Source organism: Anser brachyrhynchus (genome assembly GCF_964034855.1).
Source record: "Anser brachyrhynchus genome assembly, chromosome: 2".
Classification (NCBI taxonomy): Eukaryota; Metazoa; Chordata; class Aves; order Anseriformes; family Anatidae; genus Anser; species Anser brachyrhynchus.
Window position 1 is genome coordinate 27,804,529 of NC_137695.1, and position 14,572 is coordinate 27,819,100.

General features: G+C 38.1%; 1 protein-coding gene across 6 annotated transcripts in view; it reads left to right on the top strand.

Moving 5' to 3' along the window:
* Positions 1-14,326, top strand: part of UMAD1 (UBAP1-MVB12-associated (UMA) domain containing 1) — an 86,718-nt gene extending 72,392 nt beyond the window's left edge. For all 6 annotated transcript variants that reach the window (XM_080579996.1, XM_080579998.1, XM_080579999.1 and 3 more), the window contains one exon: positions 12,735-14,326. In XM_080579996.1, coding sequence (XP_080436122.1) covers positions 12,735-12,992 — 258 coding nt within the window. In that variant the 3' untranslated portion in view covers positions 12,993-14,326. The remainder of the gene's footprint in view (positions 1-12,734) is intronic.
* The last annotated feature ends 246 nt before the right edge of the window (positions 14,327-14,572 follow it).

Below are 14,572 nucleotides of genomic sequence, written 5' to 3' on the forward strand. Positions count from 1 at the left end.
AGGTGATCTATCGACCTAGAGTCAATCAGTAAGACCTGAGCATGTCTTATAAGAGTACCACCTTGTAGGTTGTTTTTTCAATTCTGAAGTGAATAGTTAGACTCATTATCTGTGTAACGTGATATACAGTTGGGGTTACTTCAGATACTTAGCAATCATAGTAACACCAAGAATGCTATGTCAATGGTCTTTTTTTTTAAGGGAAGTATTACATTTTTAGACATAGGGAACTGGAGTGGGAATGGAGAGATGTGAATTAACGTGTTTGCCACCAGCTTCCTCTCTGAATTCATCAAAAACAGTTCATTTTCAAAAAAGTAATGCAGCTTTCTTACAAAGCATTTTCTTACAGCAGTTTGCAAGTTAACTGCTACTTGTAACATCATCCCTTTGTTTAACTTATGTTAAGATTTCATTATGACAAGAACTGAGGATGCTTAACATTCTTTTAAGGGGCTTGAATGTCCTGCCTGGTTAGCAAATGCTTGTAAGCAGAAGCCAAGCACCAACACGGGCATTTGGGACATCCCTGCCTCCCACCGCCGTGCTTGGGGAGCGGAGAGCCACGGCTGTGACGGGTCTGTACCATTGGGGAGGTTTGCACAACGCCAGACAAAACCACCTCCTGCAGAGAAAAAGTGGCCCACAAGCATGATATATTTTCATTGTTTACTGCCTACAGATAGCAAAGAAGTTATTATTTCACATGTAGAAGTTACAAAATAGCAAAATTGGCCTGATTGGCAGCCTCTGCAGTTTGAGAGCTAGGCTTTAGTAGAGGCACGTGTACTCCAAATAATGACCAAGGCACGTGTATCCAGAAGCACAATTCGCATATCTCGCTATTTAGTTTGCGCAGAGACTCGCTATATGCTTAATGAAATTGCGTGCTTATTCTGTTACACTGGCTGGTTATTTGTAGTAGGAGACGCTCAAATTAGGTGCCCAGATGTTCCCACTCACATTTTTTAGCCTTTGTCTAATTTTGGAATCTTCTGACTAAGTTAATCCCCAGATAAAACTACTGATTATCCTGTATCTCTTGCCCAAACACATGCGGTTGGACTAAAAGCCAGTAATGCTGGTTCACTTTGCTGCTGTCAACGCATTGATCGGTCAGTCATCCTGCCTCTGGGAGTAACCCTTCTGGGCTTTCAAAATATTAAAATTGATCTAAAATACAATGTAGATCATACATCATTTGATGAGACAGCATGCTAATATAGCCTGATGGTACAGTGATATTTACAACATGATGCATTAGTGTAAAATGGTGGCTAAAAGACCGTGGTATAGGGCAGCTTATTAATAATTACTCTAAACACCACGTAAGGAAAGTAACAGTGTTCTTAGGTTAGTTTCACTGCCACTGTCGGGGGAAAACAAAACAAACAAACAAACAAAATAAACAGCAGTGGCCAGTCCATTTTAATGGAAAGGAAAAAATCACACAAAAATGCCTCGTTTCAGTCCAAAATGCAAGATTGGTAAGACAGGAATATGTTTTTCTGTACATAAGTGTGATTTGATGATTTTATTGATTAATTCTTCATAATGTGCTATTGCTTTAATTTCTATCTTTAAAAAAAATCCCCCAAAACCTCACCACTTCTCAGCTGCATCAGATTTTTAAAAGACTGTGCATTGGGTAGCACACAGTCAAATTTTGTTCTAAAGTACTTTTTAAAAATGCATTAAGATAAAATGGGTTTGTTTGCACATTTTTTTGTTTCCACATTGTTACAAATTTTAAGAATACTTTTCTAGTGTTGCAATGCAAATAGACCTACTTGCTATAAGAACAAGTCTATTTTAAACATTAAGAAATTACATTTCTTCCTTTTCATTATGGTTCAATTGTCTTCCTTCCACAGAAAACCAGGAGGCTAAAAGAGGCCTACATAATCGAAAGAGATGGCCAATATCTGTTTCTTTTTGTTTTATTTATTTATTTATTTGGTCCTTTTCTGCTTTGGGAGTCATCTTGCTTTTATTCCTGTGTCTCAAAAGCCTAAGCAGTAGGTGCTGAGGACAACTCGGTCTGTCATTACCGTTCGTAGATCGAAGCTTGACAGACTCTGGCTCCTGGTAAACTCTTTGCTGATGGTGCTCTTGACGAGTGCTCCAGCTACACACTGTGTCTGGAGGAACTTGGAGTCAAATATCTAGCCTTCCTTCCTCTTATTTCTCACTTGAATCTCTGTGGGGAGAGCAGGTAGAATGTTGCATTAGGCATCTTGCCTAATTCACTATTTCAGACTTAGAATATTTTTAATTTTGAGATAGAACATAGTGCTACTCTTGCCACACGCTTGGGTTTATATATATGCAGCAGGAAAAAAAAAACTCAGAACAAAGCACTTAGTGCAGTCACTTTTATTCACACATCTGCCTGAGGATCCATTTGTGTTCTTCAAGACTGAGAAGAGGGATTTCTGGAAAGATCTGGGGGTTCAGTTGCCAAACAAAACTTTGCGAAGGACTGCGAAAACATTGTTTGCAGTTATCACTGGAGAAAAGCTTCACCTGGGTTCAGACTAGTAAATCTTTTCTATGATCACTCTTATCAATTAGCACTTTCAGAAGACCAAAAGACCAAATCCAAGATAATTTCCTTTTTCTTTCCTCTTGTTGTAGATGGAAGTTACCCATCTGTCTTTTTCCTCTCACTGATACTTACATTCTAGGGAGACATTTCATGGATGTCTTCGCTACTGTGACAACTCAAGGGGAGATTTACTTTTCTTGTCAAACAGTAACATCATTTTAACTTCACATTTAGGCAGCTTTTCCCACTTGGTCCTATTTGCTGAAAAAATTACTGATTTCTTTTGTGAAACTGTGTTGGCTAAATATTTTCCTACTAGGCTCTTATTTTCAATTGACTTTTCTAGGTTCTTTTCTGAAGTTCACAGCTTTCTTTCCCATTCAAGTCCTTGAATTTTCATACATCTAGTAGAATAACAAGAATGCAGTATTATCCTCTTTTTTAGAGGTTTTGCTCCATGGCCATCTACCATCTCAGAGAAAGTGTCATCTTTCTGCTGTCACAGTAGGTTACTGTTTTGGAGCTTCTACGATAGCAAGGGTTGGGAACGAGGTAAAGACGTGGAAGCAGGGACTCAGTTTGTCTGAGCTCCTCCTGTTCAGGATGGCACGTGCCCAAAAGGTCTTATGGTTTTATTTATTTTTTTTTGCCTGGAGCAGTATAGAGAAACTCAAATCTTGTCACTACAAGTGACCTAGAGATAACTACGGTGACTAAATGTAACTGCTAAATTAAAAGAGATTATTTAAATAGTATTTATTTAAATATGCGATTAACATTTTATGGGAAATTCATTTCTTAGTATGTTCTCTGGCTATATCAAAAAGTTAAAATATAAACAGTGCTCCTGATTTCAGCCCAATTAAAAGAGTATTTTCTAGGGGGATAAGTAACATTGTCATTGTCCACGTACAAAGAATTCATTCATGGCTCAAAGCTGCTTCAATAGATAACTGAATTTTAGGAGTGAATATCAAAGGTTTGTATTCCAGCAGAAATGAAGGTAGCAGCAAAATAAATGTGAGTATTTTGTGCTTTGGGATGACGCTGAAGTTGCAGAAGAAATCCATTATCAGCATTTATCAGACTTCTCTGATCATTTTGCAGTATGTTGCCTTGTCCTTCACCTCTGCCTTGTGGCTGAGGAATGCACTGCTGGATGGCCGGAATTGCCCGTATTTTCAGTTGCAGTTCTTCTGGCTGGTAGTTTACTCACTGTAGCCATCTTCATGAACTTTTCAATCTTTAAGCATACATGCTGCAGCAAAAAGTATAACAATCTGGCCTAGTTAGCAACGTTTCCTGGCACTGGCACGAGCACAACGTGTTGAATATTGTTCATGTTGCTTATTATACTGTATGAGGTCTAAGCTATGAATAGCTTGCATAGCGCTTCAAAGGAACAGAGGAACTAGATAAACTGTTCCTTACTGAACCCACATCTCTCTGTCTCTTCTAAGATAATTCTTATCACGGTATTCACGTTGTAAAGGGGAAAGTTGTCCAAAATTCACGTATTAGGACTGTGCCCTGTGCTCAAGGGCCTGCAGAGGGGTGCAGGAAGGCAGCAGGAAAGGGAACCCTGCTGCTGAGGGTTTGTGAAGGCTGATATGCATCTTACATTTTCACATTCAAAAGTGCTGGAATTGGTTGGGATTGAAGTGAAGATAAGGAAGGGAATAAAGTTTTGATTCCAATGCAAATGTAATTGTTCAAAAATTATTTTTAGCATAAAAACATTTTGCTGTAGAAGGATCCCATGATACAGTGTTGTCGTCAGACAGAAGTGAGTTCTGACATCTTAAATTGGTGACAAAATCATTTGTGTGCTGGAATATCCCTGGCTCCAGGAAAGGGGAACAAGAAAATGAATTCTATTATAGAAAAAAAAAAAAAAGAAATTTGGGCACTAAAAAAAGAAAAAAAGAAAAGAAGCTAGGGCCCTACCTCACCTACATAGGGCTTAATGCAGAAACTAGGGTTATATGTTGTTTTTTTCTTCATCTTTTATTTCAAACCTCTGATCATGATCAGCATGAAGATCAGGCTTTCTTTTCGATGTGGTATTTTTCAATGCTGAGTGACAAAGCTCCAAATCTGTGGCAGGCTCAGAGCAGTATCACCTCTTACTCAGATCAGTTACTATTTTTAGATCTTTGAGGTTCTGCGTTTTGGCTTGTACAATTTGGTGTCATTTTCATTGTACGGAGGTCTAGGTGTATTCATTGTAAAAGTTATATAGTCCAAATTCATGTGCCAAAAATATTTTAGTTATGGTGGGAAATTAAGTCCTATTTTTAATTAAGATTTAGAATTATTTTCTGCCTTTTTATTATTTTTGCTTTCTGTTAGTTCTACAGTTTTTCCTCATGTTGCATCCCTGTTCACAATTATGTAATTTCTTGTTCTAGATGCCCACATTTGAGATGTTATGATTTTCTGTCTTTAAACAATTAATGAATAAAACAGTTAAGTAAGATAAATGGTATTAGGAATAAAGGTGTAGAAATAGGACTTAGAAATAAAAATATCATTATACAATCTCAGTTATATGAAGTTCAATATCTTAGCTAAATTTATCACCAAACACCCTCCAAGTATTTCATGTGTCAAATCGTTATTATAGGGGTTTGAGTAAAACAGAAGCTTAATCTTATTTCAGTTGGAGTTTGTAAAATTGTTAACTAAGAAAAACAATGTTTTTCTTCTAGCATTAATAAGGGGATAGATGCTTTAGACACTAGATATGCAGTCTTTTTTGTTACTTAATACTTTTCAGGGTGGAATTGCATTTTACAAGTGTTAACAGGCATCTCTAGTATTTACTAGGATAATGAACACACTTTAACCACGCAACTATTCGAAGTATCACAAGTTCAAATGGCAACTTTGCAGTGCTTCCCCTCTATAGTGATTAACAGTTTTAGCTGTTTGAGGGGGCAAGGAACATGTATTAAATACAGACAGCTCATTCTGCATTTAGAATATCAGATTGTTCCTGCATGACTGAAAAAGCTAGTTCTGAACAATTATACTTTTCTAATTGCTTTAAGGCCAATAAAGATGTAGAAATGCATATCATTGCTAATACAAAAGCGTGGTTTAGCAGAGGTTCCCCTGTTGCTGTCAGTGTGCCAGGATACTCTGTGGGGAGCTTTTCTATAATAATAATAATAATAAAAAATGTAGGATGTCAGAGGTACTTTTTACTGTTTCTTTAGAATTTTATTTAAGATCTCAGGAACATTAACCTGACCTTGATTCTGTCCTAGTCTAGGAAACAGCTGAAGAGCATGCTTTAAAGAGGATATATAACTAAAATATATGTCATAAATCAGTAAAAAAAATATACTTAAAAGCTTATTTTAGAACCTGGTTCTGTGTTATTCTGAGCAGTAATATTGATAAATGGAGAAAAAAATATGCTGTGTACTAAGACATGACATTTGTGCAGGTAGCAGGAGCTCTTTAAGAAAGACAGATCGGTGCTGTATTACAGACTATGAGTCATGAAAAGTTGGGAAATGAGAGCCCAAAGCAAACAGGAAAGCTGATTTCCATTGACAGCCATTGTTGCTCTAAAAGCCTCTCCAAGGACTCGATCTTAGCCAGGAGCTTTCAGCGTGCAAGTCGTCCCCGTTGGAACCAATGACAACACCGATCTGAGGCTAGGATTACGATTACATTCGCTGCATTTCTCTTCAGAAAGAAATACACTGACCAGAAGCCATTACCGTACTGCAGCCAGCCACTGCAAGGTCTCCTGCACTTTTTCTTCCACCTACTATTGTAGTTCCAGAGCAGAAACAAATTTCTTCTGGAGTCCCTGGAGGGGATGCTGAGTAAACATTCAGTTGAGCCTCGAAAGAATAGCAGCTCCCAACATTCACGTGAAGTTTTCTGAGCCTTTTCAGTGGCTTCTGTACTTTACTAGTCTGGGTAAATTCTGTAAAGATGTAGGCCATGTACTTATTGGTGTATATTGGGTATGGGTTTTTTTGTTTGTTTGTTTCTTTCTTCTGTTTCTGTTGTTTTGGTTTGTTTCTTTGTGATATTTAGAAAGTCTCATGTCATGTACACTTTCCCTCCCCTCCAGCAAGGTTTTACTGATCCTTTTCTCCTAGCTTGAACTTCTGAATACAACATGCTAAACATTCAGTGAGCCTTGCAAGTAGTTTTTCTTTTCCCATCTGTTCCTCTTTTCAAATAAGAAAAGTAATGGCAAAGATCATTATCATCAGTGGTGATGCTCACTCTGGAATTCCTACAAATTTTCTAAAAGGGCCCAGTGAATATCTTAAAAGCATCAATTGAAACACAATTGGAAGAAGAATCCACTGAGACAATTTCCATTTCTAGATACATCAGAAATAACTGCATAATGCTACCTACGTTGTAAGACACATTATGACACACTATGGGCTCTAATACCGCAAAATTGCCTGAATTAAAGATAATATTTCTGTATCAACATCACTGTTGTAGGTCCCTGTCTTTGGCATAGGTATGATATTGTGGGGATATTGAACATACTGCTTGTTTCTTAAGGCTGGCTTTTTAAGGAAAATTGATCTGCTTCTCAGAAAAAAAAAAAAAGCCTCTTTTACAGAAAGTACACATTTCTTGAGATAAATCACTTTTTGGTAGAAAACCTTGTTCAATAATTTGGATGATAATAATGCTGGCACTGATCTTTGATTCTTCTTCAGAGCACTGTAAATCCAGCTTCCCAGTACATTGTAAACTGCATTTTTTCTTCCTTATGAGGCTCTTGGCAGACTTTGCGGTTAGCACACATAGATGCAGCAAATTAGATGTTTTTAAAGGCATCTGAGGAATATAAAATATAAAGATATAAGAGCGTAAGAGGAGGAATTTACTTTAGATGATAATTTTATACTTTGTTGGTTTCGAAATAACATATAACACCCTTGCTGACACAATTAGTAGCCAGTAGCCAGCTACAGCTACCATCTATGTTTCCATACTCTTTCTTTCATCCCTCTTCATTTGGGTTCCAAGCCAAGAATGAAGAAAACACCTTGCTTGTTTGAATTAAATCTGAGTACCATACCTTCTGTAATTGTAACTGATTTTTTTAACTCCCCAATGCTTGGAGAAACGTAAATTGTTTGGTGATATTCTAAGTGCATTCAATTAATATTTCTCATAGCAGGATTGTGTGTCATAGCGTTTGGCAGTGCTTTGTTTAGCTAATGTCCAGAGAATATGCTCTGAATAGATTGTGTTCTGGATAAATAAGTTAGACGTTTAAGTAGAAAGCAGTGTGACTAATGTGAGATATCAAATTCTCTAGGACTTGCAGTTCTATATGTGCTTGAGGAATGCGTGCATGAGAACATAAGCCATTTCATAACCTTGGCTTTGATTGCATAACGCAGCTTTCTGCTGGTGTTTGCACTGTAACCAGCTGGGCTGATTTAGCCCTGATGGGTGATGGATGTTCTCTACTGGGGTGTCCAGTTCTTCCTTCCAGTACCACGGACACCATAACAACCTGCTGGTCAGGTTGGCCCCATCAAGCTCTTTTCACTGATGTGGGTTCTCCAGCATATGAGTGAAATATGTCTCGGCCCTTGTATAGGATGCCTTTATGATTAGGAGGCCCACAAATACATCTAGCTTGGTAAGGTCTTGCACGTGAGGCTATTATCTGAATATAATTTTAAGAGTGTTCAGAAACAATTCCTCATAGCAAAGGCCAACAAGTGACTGCAATGACTGCACTGGACAAAACTGTAAAAATACTTTGTGCAACCTGAATTTTTCAGGACAGGAACTTTTTGTCTTTGTATGTAGATAGCTGGCAGATAATGGGCACTGCCATAATGGACATGAAACTGTGTACCAGGTAAAAAGATGGGGTCCACAATATTCAAGGATTTAAACTCCAAATGTGACAATTTTTCCAGCTGTCCATCCTCAATGCTGGGCATTGCTTATACTGTCTAGCGCGGCCTCCATCTCTATACCCTGGAGCAGTTGCTCTTGCTTTTGGAAGGGGACAAAGTGCCCGAAGAGTCAGCTTTGCAGCACACTTTAACGCTGCCCCTTGCATTTTTAAGCCCTGCTTATCTGAAGAGCATGGGAGCAGTGAGGTATGACCAGGTTGACTTTGGCCAGGGTTTTTCTACCACACGTGGGTTTTGCACACTGCATTGAACAGCCATCCTCCCCAGGTTATGGTTTTTTCACGTTGCATAATTTGCAGGGAAGTCAGTCCAATAAAGAAGTAACATGAGATGTGACTTTCTATAAATGAAAAAGTGAATGTGAGCATTTTAAGATAATTTTTAAAAAATAGCTTTTTTTCTTGGGAGAGTTAGTAGTGGTTTATGCATGGAACTGAAATAGGAAATATTGAGTTCTTTTCTCATTTCTGATGTAAGCTCATGATATTGGACCCAAGACCTTCTCATGAGGGGATGGGTGGACTGAGACCCAAGGACTATTGGATCAGAGATCAGATTATGGCATTTTTTATAATGACCAGACACTTTTTTTCATTGTTTCTGGCCTGTCTGCACTATGTTCCTCCCATACCTTTTAGTCTTTGTTTATTATATTGTTTTGATTATTTAAATAGTATCAGCATCTACAGACTATTAAGAACTTCACAACCTTATATAGAGATTGAGTATGGTAAAATGACATTTAAAAATAAAATATTTCTGACGTAATTCATCCTTCCTTCCTTTGAAACATGGAGTGGGACTGAGAATAAGGACAGTTGGTTCTTGCCCTGTCTCTGTCAATACACAGTATCTGCTGTGTGCAGAAAGGGTTTCATTTCTGAGGCTGCCCGTTTGGCACCCTTCTAACAACTGCAAGGTTCCTGGGAGAAAAAAGAAGATCCAAGATGCTTTGTGCTGTCTCCCTTTTTTTTTTTTTTCCCCTCTTTGAAGTTACTTTTGCCACATGATGGTCTAATTTGCATTGTAAATTGTGTTCATCCAGCTTGAGGGACAATTGAGATAGAAACAGGTGTTCTTAAATGTATAATTTGCCAAACAAAATAAACATTGCATTGTAGGGATTTCTGATTATCATCCGAGCTATGGGAATAGGACAGCAAGTGAGAGATCATTTTTCCCTGGAATGTGGGAGTGGGGGAGGCAGGAGGTCCTTTGAAGATTTTGTTTAATTGAGTCCTAGATGTAACCTTTTCTTGTTTTTCATTTTGGGCTTTCTAGCTCTGCTCTCCTCTTCACAATACAGGACTGATGACATACAAGCAAATACCAGCACCTCAGTAAAAGCTCCGCCAGTTCTTTCTTTCAGGAGGGAATATAACAAATTTGTGCATAGTAGGCTTTACAGGAAAGCTTTGAAACATGCAGCATCTACAAGTTTAAGTACATATTTGAAGTGTGCTGTTTCTTGTTTTGTTTTGTTTTTCCAGATAAACATCATTAACATAAATATATGTTCTGTGTGTTTGGTAGTGTTCTTAGCAAACCTTCATGTCTATATCAGAAATATCTTCTTGAATTTGTTCTGATGCACACCTTGAGCCTATTCGGCCATGACAAGAAGGAAGGCTTCCCTGTAAGTGTTGCTAATTGATTAGCGACTACAGAGGCTAAGATCTCCTTTAAAGTGAGAGCTGCAGGTCTTCAACTTGGAGATAACTGTGCTGATCAGAAGAGACAAATGGAAGAGGTTTTAGGGTTTTTCCTGAACTTACAGACTATGGTGCTATTGCTTGTGGTGTTTTTTTTTTATTATTATTATTTTATTTATTTCTCAGAGCTTGGAAAGCTGCCATAGGAGAGCTATGCAGGCTGTCTTTCTAACTTCTCTGTTAGCTTTCCTATGTTCCTTACCCTCTAAAGGTACCAGAATCAGCAAGGAATGCTAAAAGAAATCTTTATCAACTCTTGCCTTTACTGTTGCATGTTGCTTTCTGAAGTGCTGTTAGGTACTCATAAGAATAAAGAAGAGAAGAAAGGAAAGCTGAGGGATATGAAAGAAAGACCTGTAAACTGGAACTGGAGAAATTATGTAGTACAGACACGTCAGCATTACAGAGGCTCAGAGGCAGGGTGCAGAATATTGTTAAAACAGGAGAAACCCAGCCATGTGTCTTGTTTATCTCCAGCAGGCTCTGAAGTGGCCTGGATGAATAGGCAAAGATGAGACTACTCTGTCCTTTCTGATACCTATTAAATAAAGTAGTTTTGTAGCAATTAGCCAGAAGGTGATCTGAAAGAGAGGGGAAGAATCAAATAGGATGTATACTGGGAAGCAAGTCGCAGCAGCTCGGTAGGAAGCTGCTTTCATTATTTGCCTGCTATGGAGCTCTTTTGCTCCTCTTCTGTATCGGGTAATAATCCGGCAGTCGTTCCTTATATTAAAACTTCTTAACCTTAGGGAATTTTACATTAATATGCTGTGTCATACTGGTAATGGATCTTGGGAAGCTTAGCTTAAGCTTTGGATGTCCAGTCATCGTGACTATCAACAAAACCTTCCAAATCTGGTCCGCTTCAGGGCATGGAGCACCACTAACCCCTTCTGTCCCTACAGCGCATGGAGCAGTGGGCTTCTTCCGTTCAGCAAGGACAAGTGTTTGGCTTGGATGGGCAAGATGGTCTATCTGTTTAACTGTTAACACTTTAATAGAAGGTTTAATGTTTGTTTATCTGTTCTACTAGGTGAGATTGTGGATTGTGTAAGGAATGACTAGTTCTTAGTTGCACGCAAGTCAGCTCCAGCCCTTCCTTTACGAAGCAGATGGAGCGCCCTTTACATGGCTAAATGCTTAGGTTGTGTACTCTTCAAGCTAGAAAACAAAGAGCCCCACCACCGCCACCTCACCACCCAAAACTCTCCTTCTGCCAGACAGCCAGGGCCTCGGATTGTCTGTACCAACCACGGTCTGTAACGGTCAGCGCTAGCACAGGTCAGATCTGGAGAAGCACAACTCACCTTCGGATCGTGACACAATTTAGGAGGAAAGCAACCTCCATACAACTAAACCTGTTTAACTCTTACGATCAGCTGAACATCAGATTAGCAAATTTAAAGCTTTTGGTGCTTTCCCTTCCCTAATAACAGTGTAAGCTTTGTGTAAGTGTAAGCTTTGGATTTTTCTGGATGTGTGGGTTGAAAGGAGTAAGTCAGGACTGCAATCAGAAATTCATGTACAATGTTTTTAGCTCTGACGTGACTTGTTAAGCACTTCTGAACAAGTCAAATTTAAATATTTGCGTGTGTGCTTATATGTAATAAGTCCCTATGGCAATCATCTTACTCTTTGAGACAATTGGTTTAAACAGCACTTTGCTGCTATGAATAGTAAAGGAAGTCAGATTTGCTTTCAGAGGCGGAGTAGTAAATAGTCTTTTCTTTGTTTTTAAAATGGTAGAACTTTTAGGATAGACACTTAATAAGGTCACTTTGGTAAGCCAATATCAAAGCGTGTAAAACTGTAGGGTCCAACATCCTATCTGATGGCATTTTCCGTAAATTATATTGATTTATTCTGTATGGCAGAGCTTTTTATTTCATTGTTTGTTTTGGTTTAGGGGGTTTGTTTGTTTGTTTGTTTTAGTTTTGTTAACTGGGCTTTTCTAATAATCTATAAAGCACATATTTGTCAACACATAAATTGACATATTACAGACCTCACCGGCTAGTGAAACAACTCTGCTTCAAATCGGAAATCAGTATCAGCAATACTTGAAAAGAACTAGGCTAGGAGGATTTTTTTGTTGTTGTTTTAATAATCAGAGGCCTACATTTGTAGGACAACTTCTGAAAGGGGGTAAGGAGGAACAAAACTCTATATTTCAGAAGGTTCTTCATCAGTTTAAGAAAGAAATTATATGGAGTAATTTTCCCTAAACAAGACGAGACTTGATGACAAAAAGACCCATCAGCCTTTGTTTTCTTAAATGCAGAATAACATTAGATAGAGAAATTACACTAAACCATTCAAGAAATAAAATGTTGTTTTCAGCCTTATTTAAAATCAACATAACCCAAAGTCTCATATAAATATGCATTAGGATTTGCTAATTCAGATCTACCTGAACTAAACTCTGCGACTATTTTTTTTAATTATTATTGTTATTCATTAATAGGTCATGATGGTTCTAAGTAAAAAGCCTTAGCTGCCTGGTCTGTAGTGTCTAAGTTATTGTTCTTCTGTTCTCTTCAGACGAATACCGGGCACCGATCGCAGTTGACGGTATCAAGTGCAGAGATGGGAAATGGAAGGAGTCAAAATTTGGAAAGCAGCCCTTTCATGTCAGATCTTCTGAGTGACGTACCCTTTGCCCTAGCACCACATGTGTTAGCAGTACAGGGCACCCGTAATGACGTTCCTGACCGATTGCTCACCTATGACATCAATGACAATTTATCAAGATTTTGGTATGACTTTACACTTGAAAATTCAGTGCTTTGTGATCTGTAATGTTTTCTTGATCTTTTCTGTATGTGTCAAGTCTTAATATGAAGATAAAAACTTGTTTTAAACATCTTGATATTTTGGGGGCCTACCACTGGATATGAGATCCATTGGATCCAAAGGATTGTTATTCGGTACTACGTTATATTCTTTAGCTTTAAGTGAACTGTAACTTGCTATGTTAGGTATTCTGTTTATCTCCAAAGAAATCAAGTAAAGCTGTTTCAGCCCGGGCTGGCTGTTGGTATCTACTTCCCGTAGGTAGGCTGTAGGCGCAAACATTTCATAACTTTAAGATGAAGTCTATGCACATCTGCACTGTTTTGTTATTTCACTCTGATACTAAGCACATATATCCTGTTCTACATGTTCCTTTAAGATCACCTTTGATTTTCTGCAGATAGGAGCCAGTATTAACGTTTCAGCAATGCTTCTTTGTTCTACTGGACAGAGAGCTTCCCAGCCAAAAACTTTTAAAACCCAGACTTAATTCTGGCTACTGAAATAGTTAGGAGTACTTCACCCAGTCAATTAAACTTACTGATTTGAAAGTGACAACCAGTTGCCGCGCTGTCTTCCCTGTAGATGGTATTTGTGGCCTCCCCATTTTGTGCCGCTCCTGTTCCCTGGAGAAGTCCTCTTGGGCTGCCTGTTGGCTGCTGTTTGTTCTCACTGCCACATGTGTTCCTGATTTATACACGGATCAGCTTTTCCATTTTAACCTCTTTGCCCCCTAAAGAAGGAAATCTCAGGACACGTACTTTTAATGGTCACACCCTTCTTTTTTTAATTTGTGTGCCAGAGATACAGATGGCAATGTTTAACAACAGGAAAACATTACATTGTTCCTTATCCAGCTAAATTAGATGGTTAAGTACCTAAACATGCTTTCTCACAAACCACCATGTCCCCTGCTCACCACCTTCGGTTTTTTCCAACTAAAACAAGAGTTGCTGTTGTAACATCACAATTTGCGTGAATAACAATCTGTGTAGCTCGAAAGATTACACTGTTTTTCTCTCTTGGGGTAGAATATTTGCATTGTGCCAAATGCTAGTAGATATTTTCATATATTTTCTATGCTCTGTGATAGCTTAATATATGCAGATTTTCAGACTTGTGTCCTCTTGTGTTAGAGATAAAAACAATAAATGATGGAGAAATTACATTGTGAATGTCTTAGGCTGTTAAATATATTTTTTTTTCCAGATTTTTTTTAATGTATGTATTTAAGTAAATTTGTTAGCATATTTTTGACAATTTATGTTCATAAATGTTTTGAAGTAATTGTTTCAGGGAAAGTATCTGTGCTGCACTCTCAATAAAAATGTGTTAAATAATGTGTGAGAGTTTAACTTGTCTTGACCTGTGTTGTTCTCTATAGCTGTGACCATTCAGGCTTTATAGGAGCTTGAGCTTGCTTTAATTTGGAATTTATTTTTTTTTCAGTGCCATTTAAAAATCAGGGTCCTTTTGAACAAGTATATCACAGCTTTATCTGATGTTTTCTGTATACTGTGCTGGTGACCTGCAATAGTTTGTTGGTGTCCATGACACTGTTCTGAGAATAGCACTGCTGTGAGCTA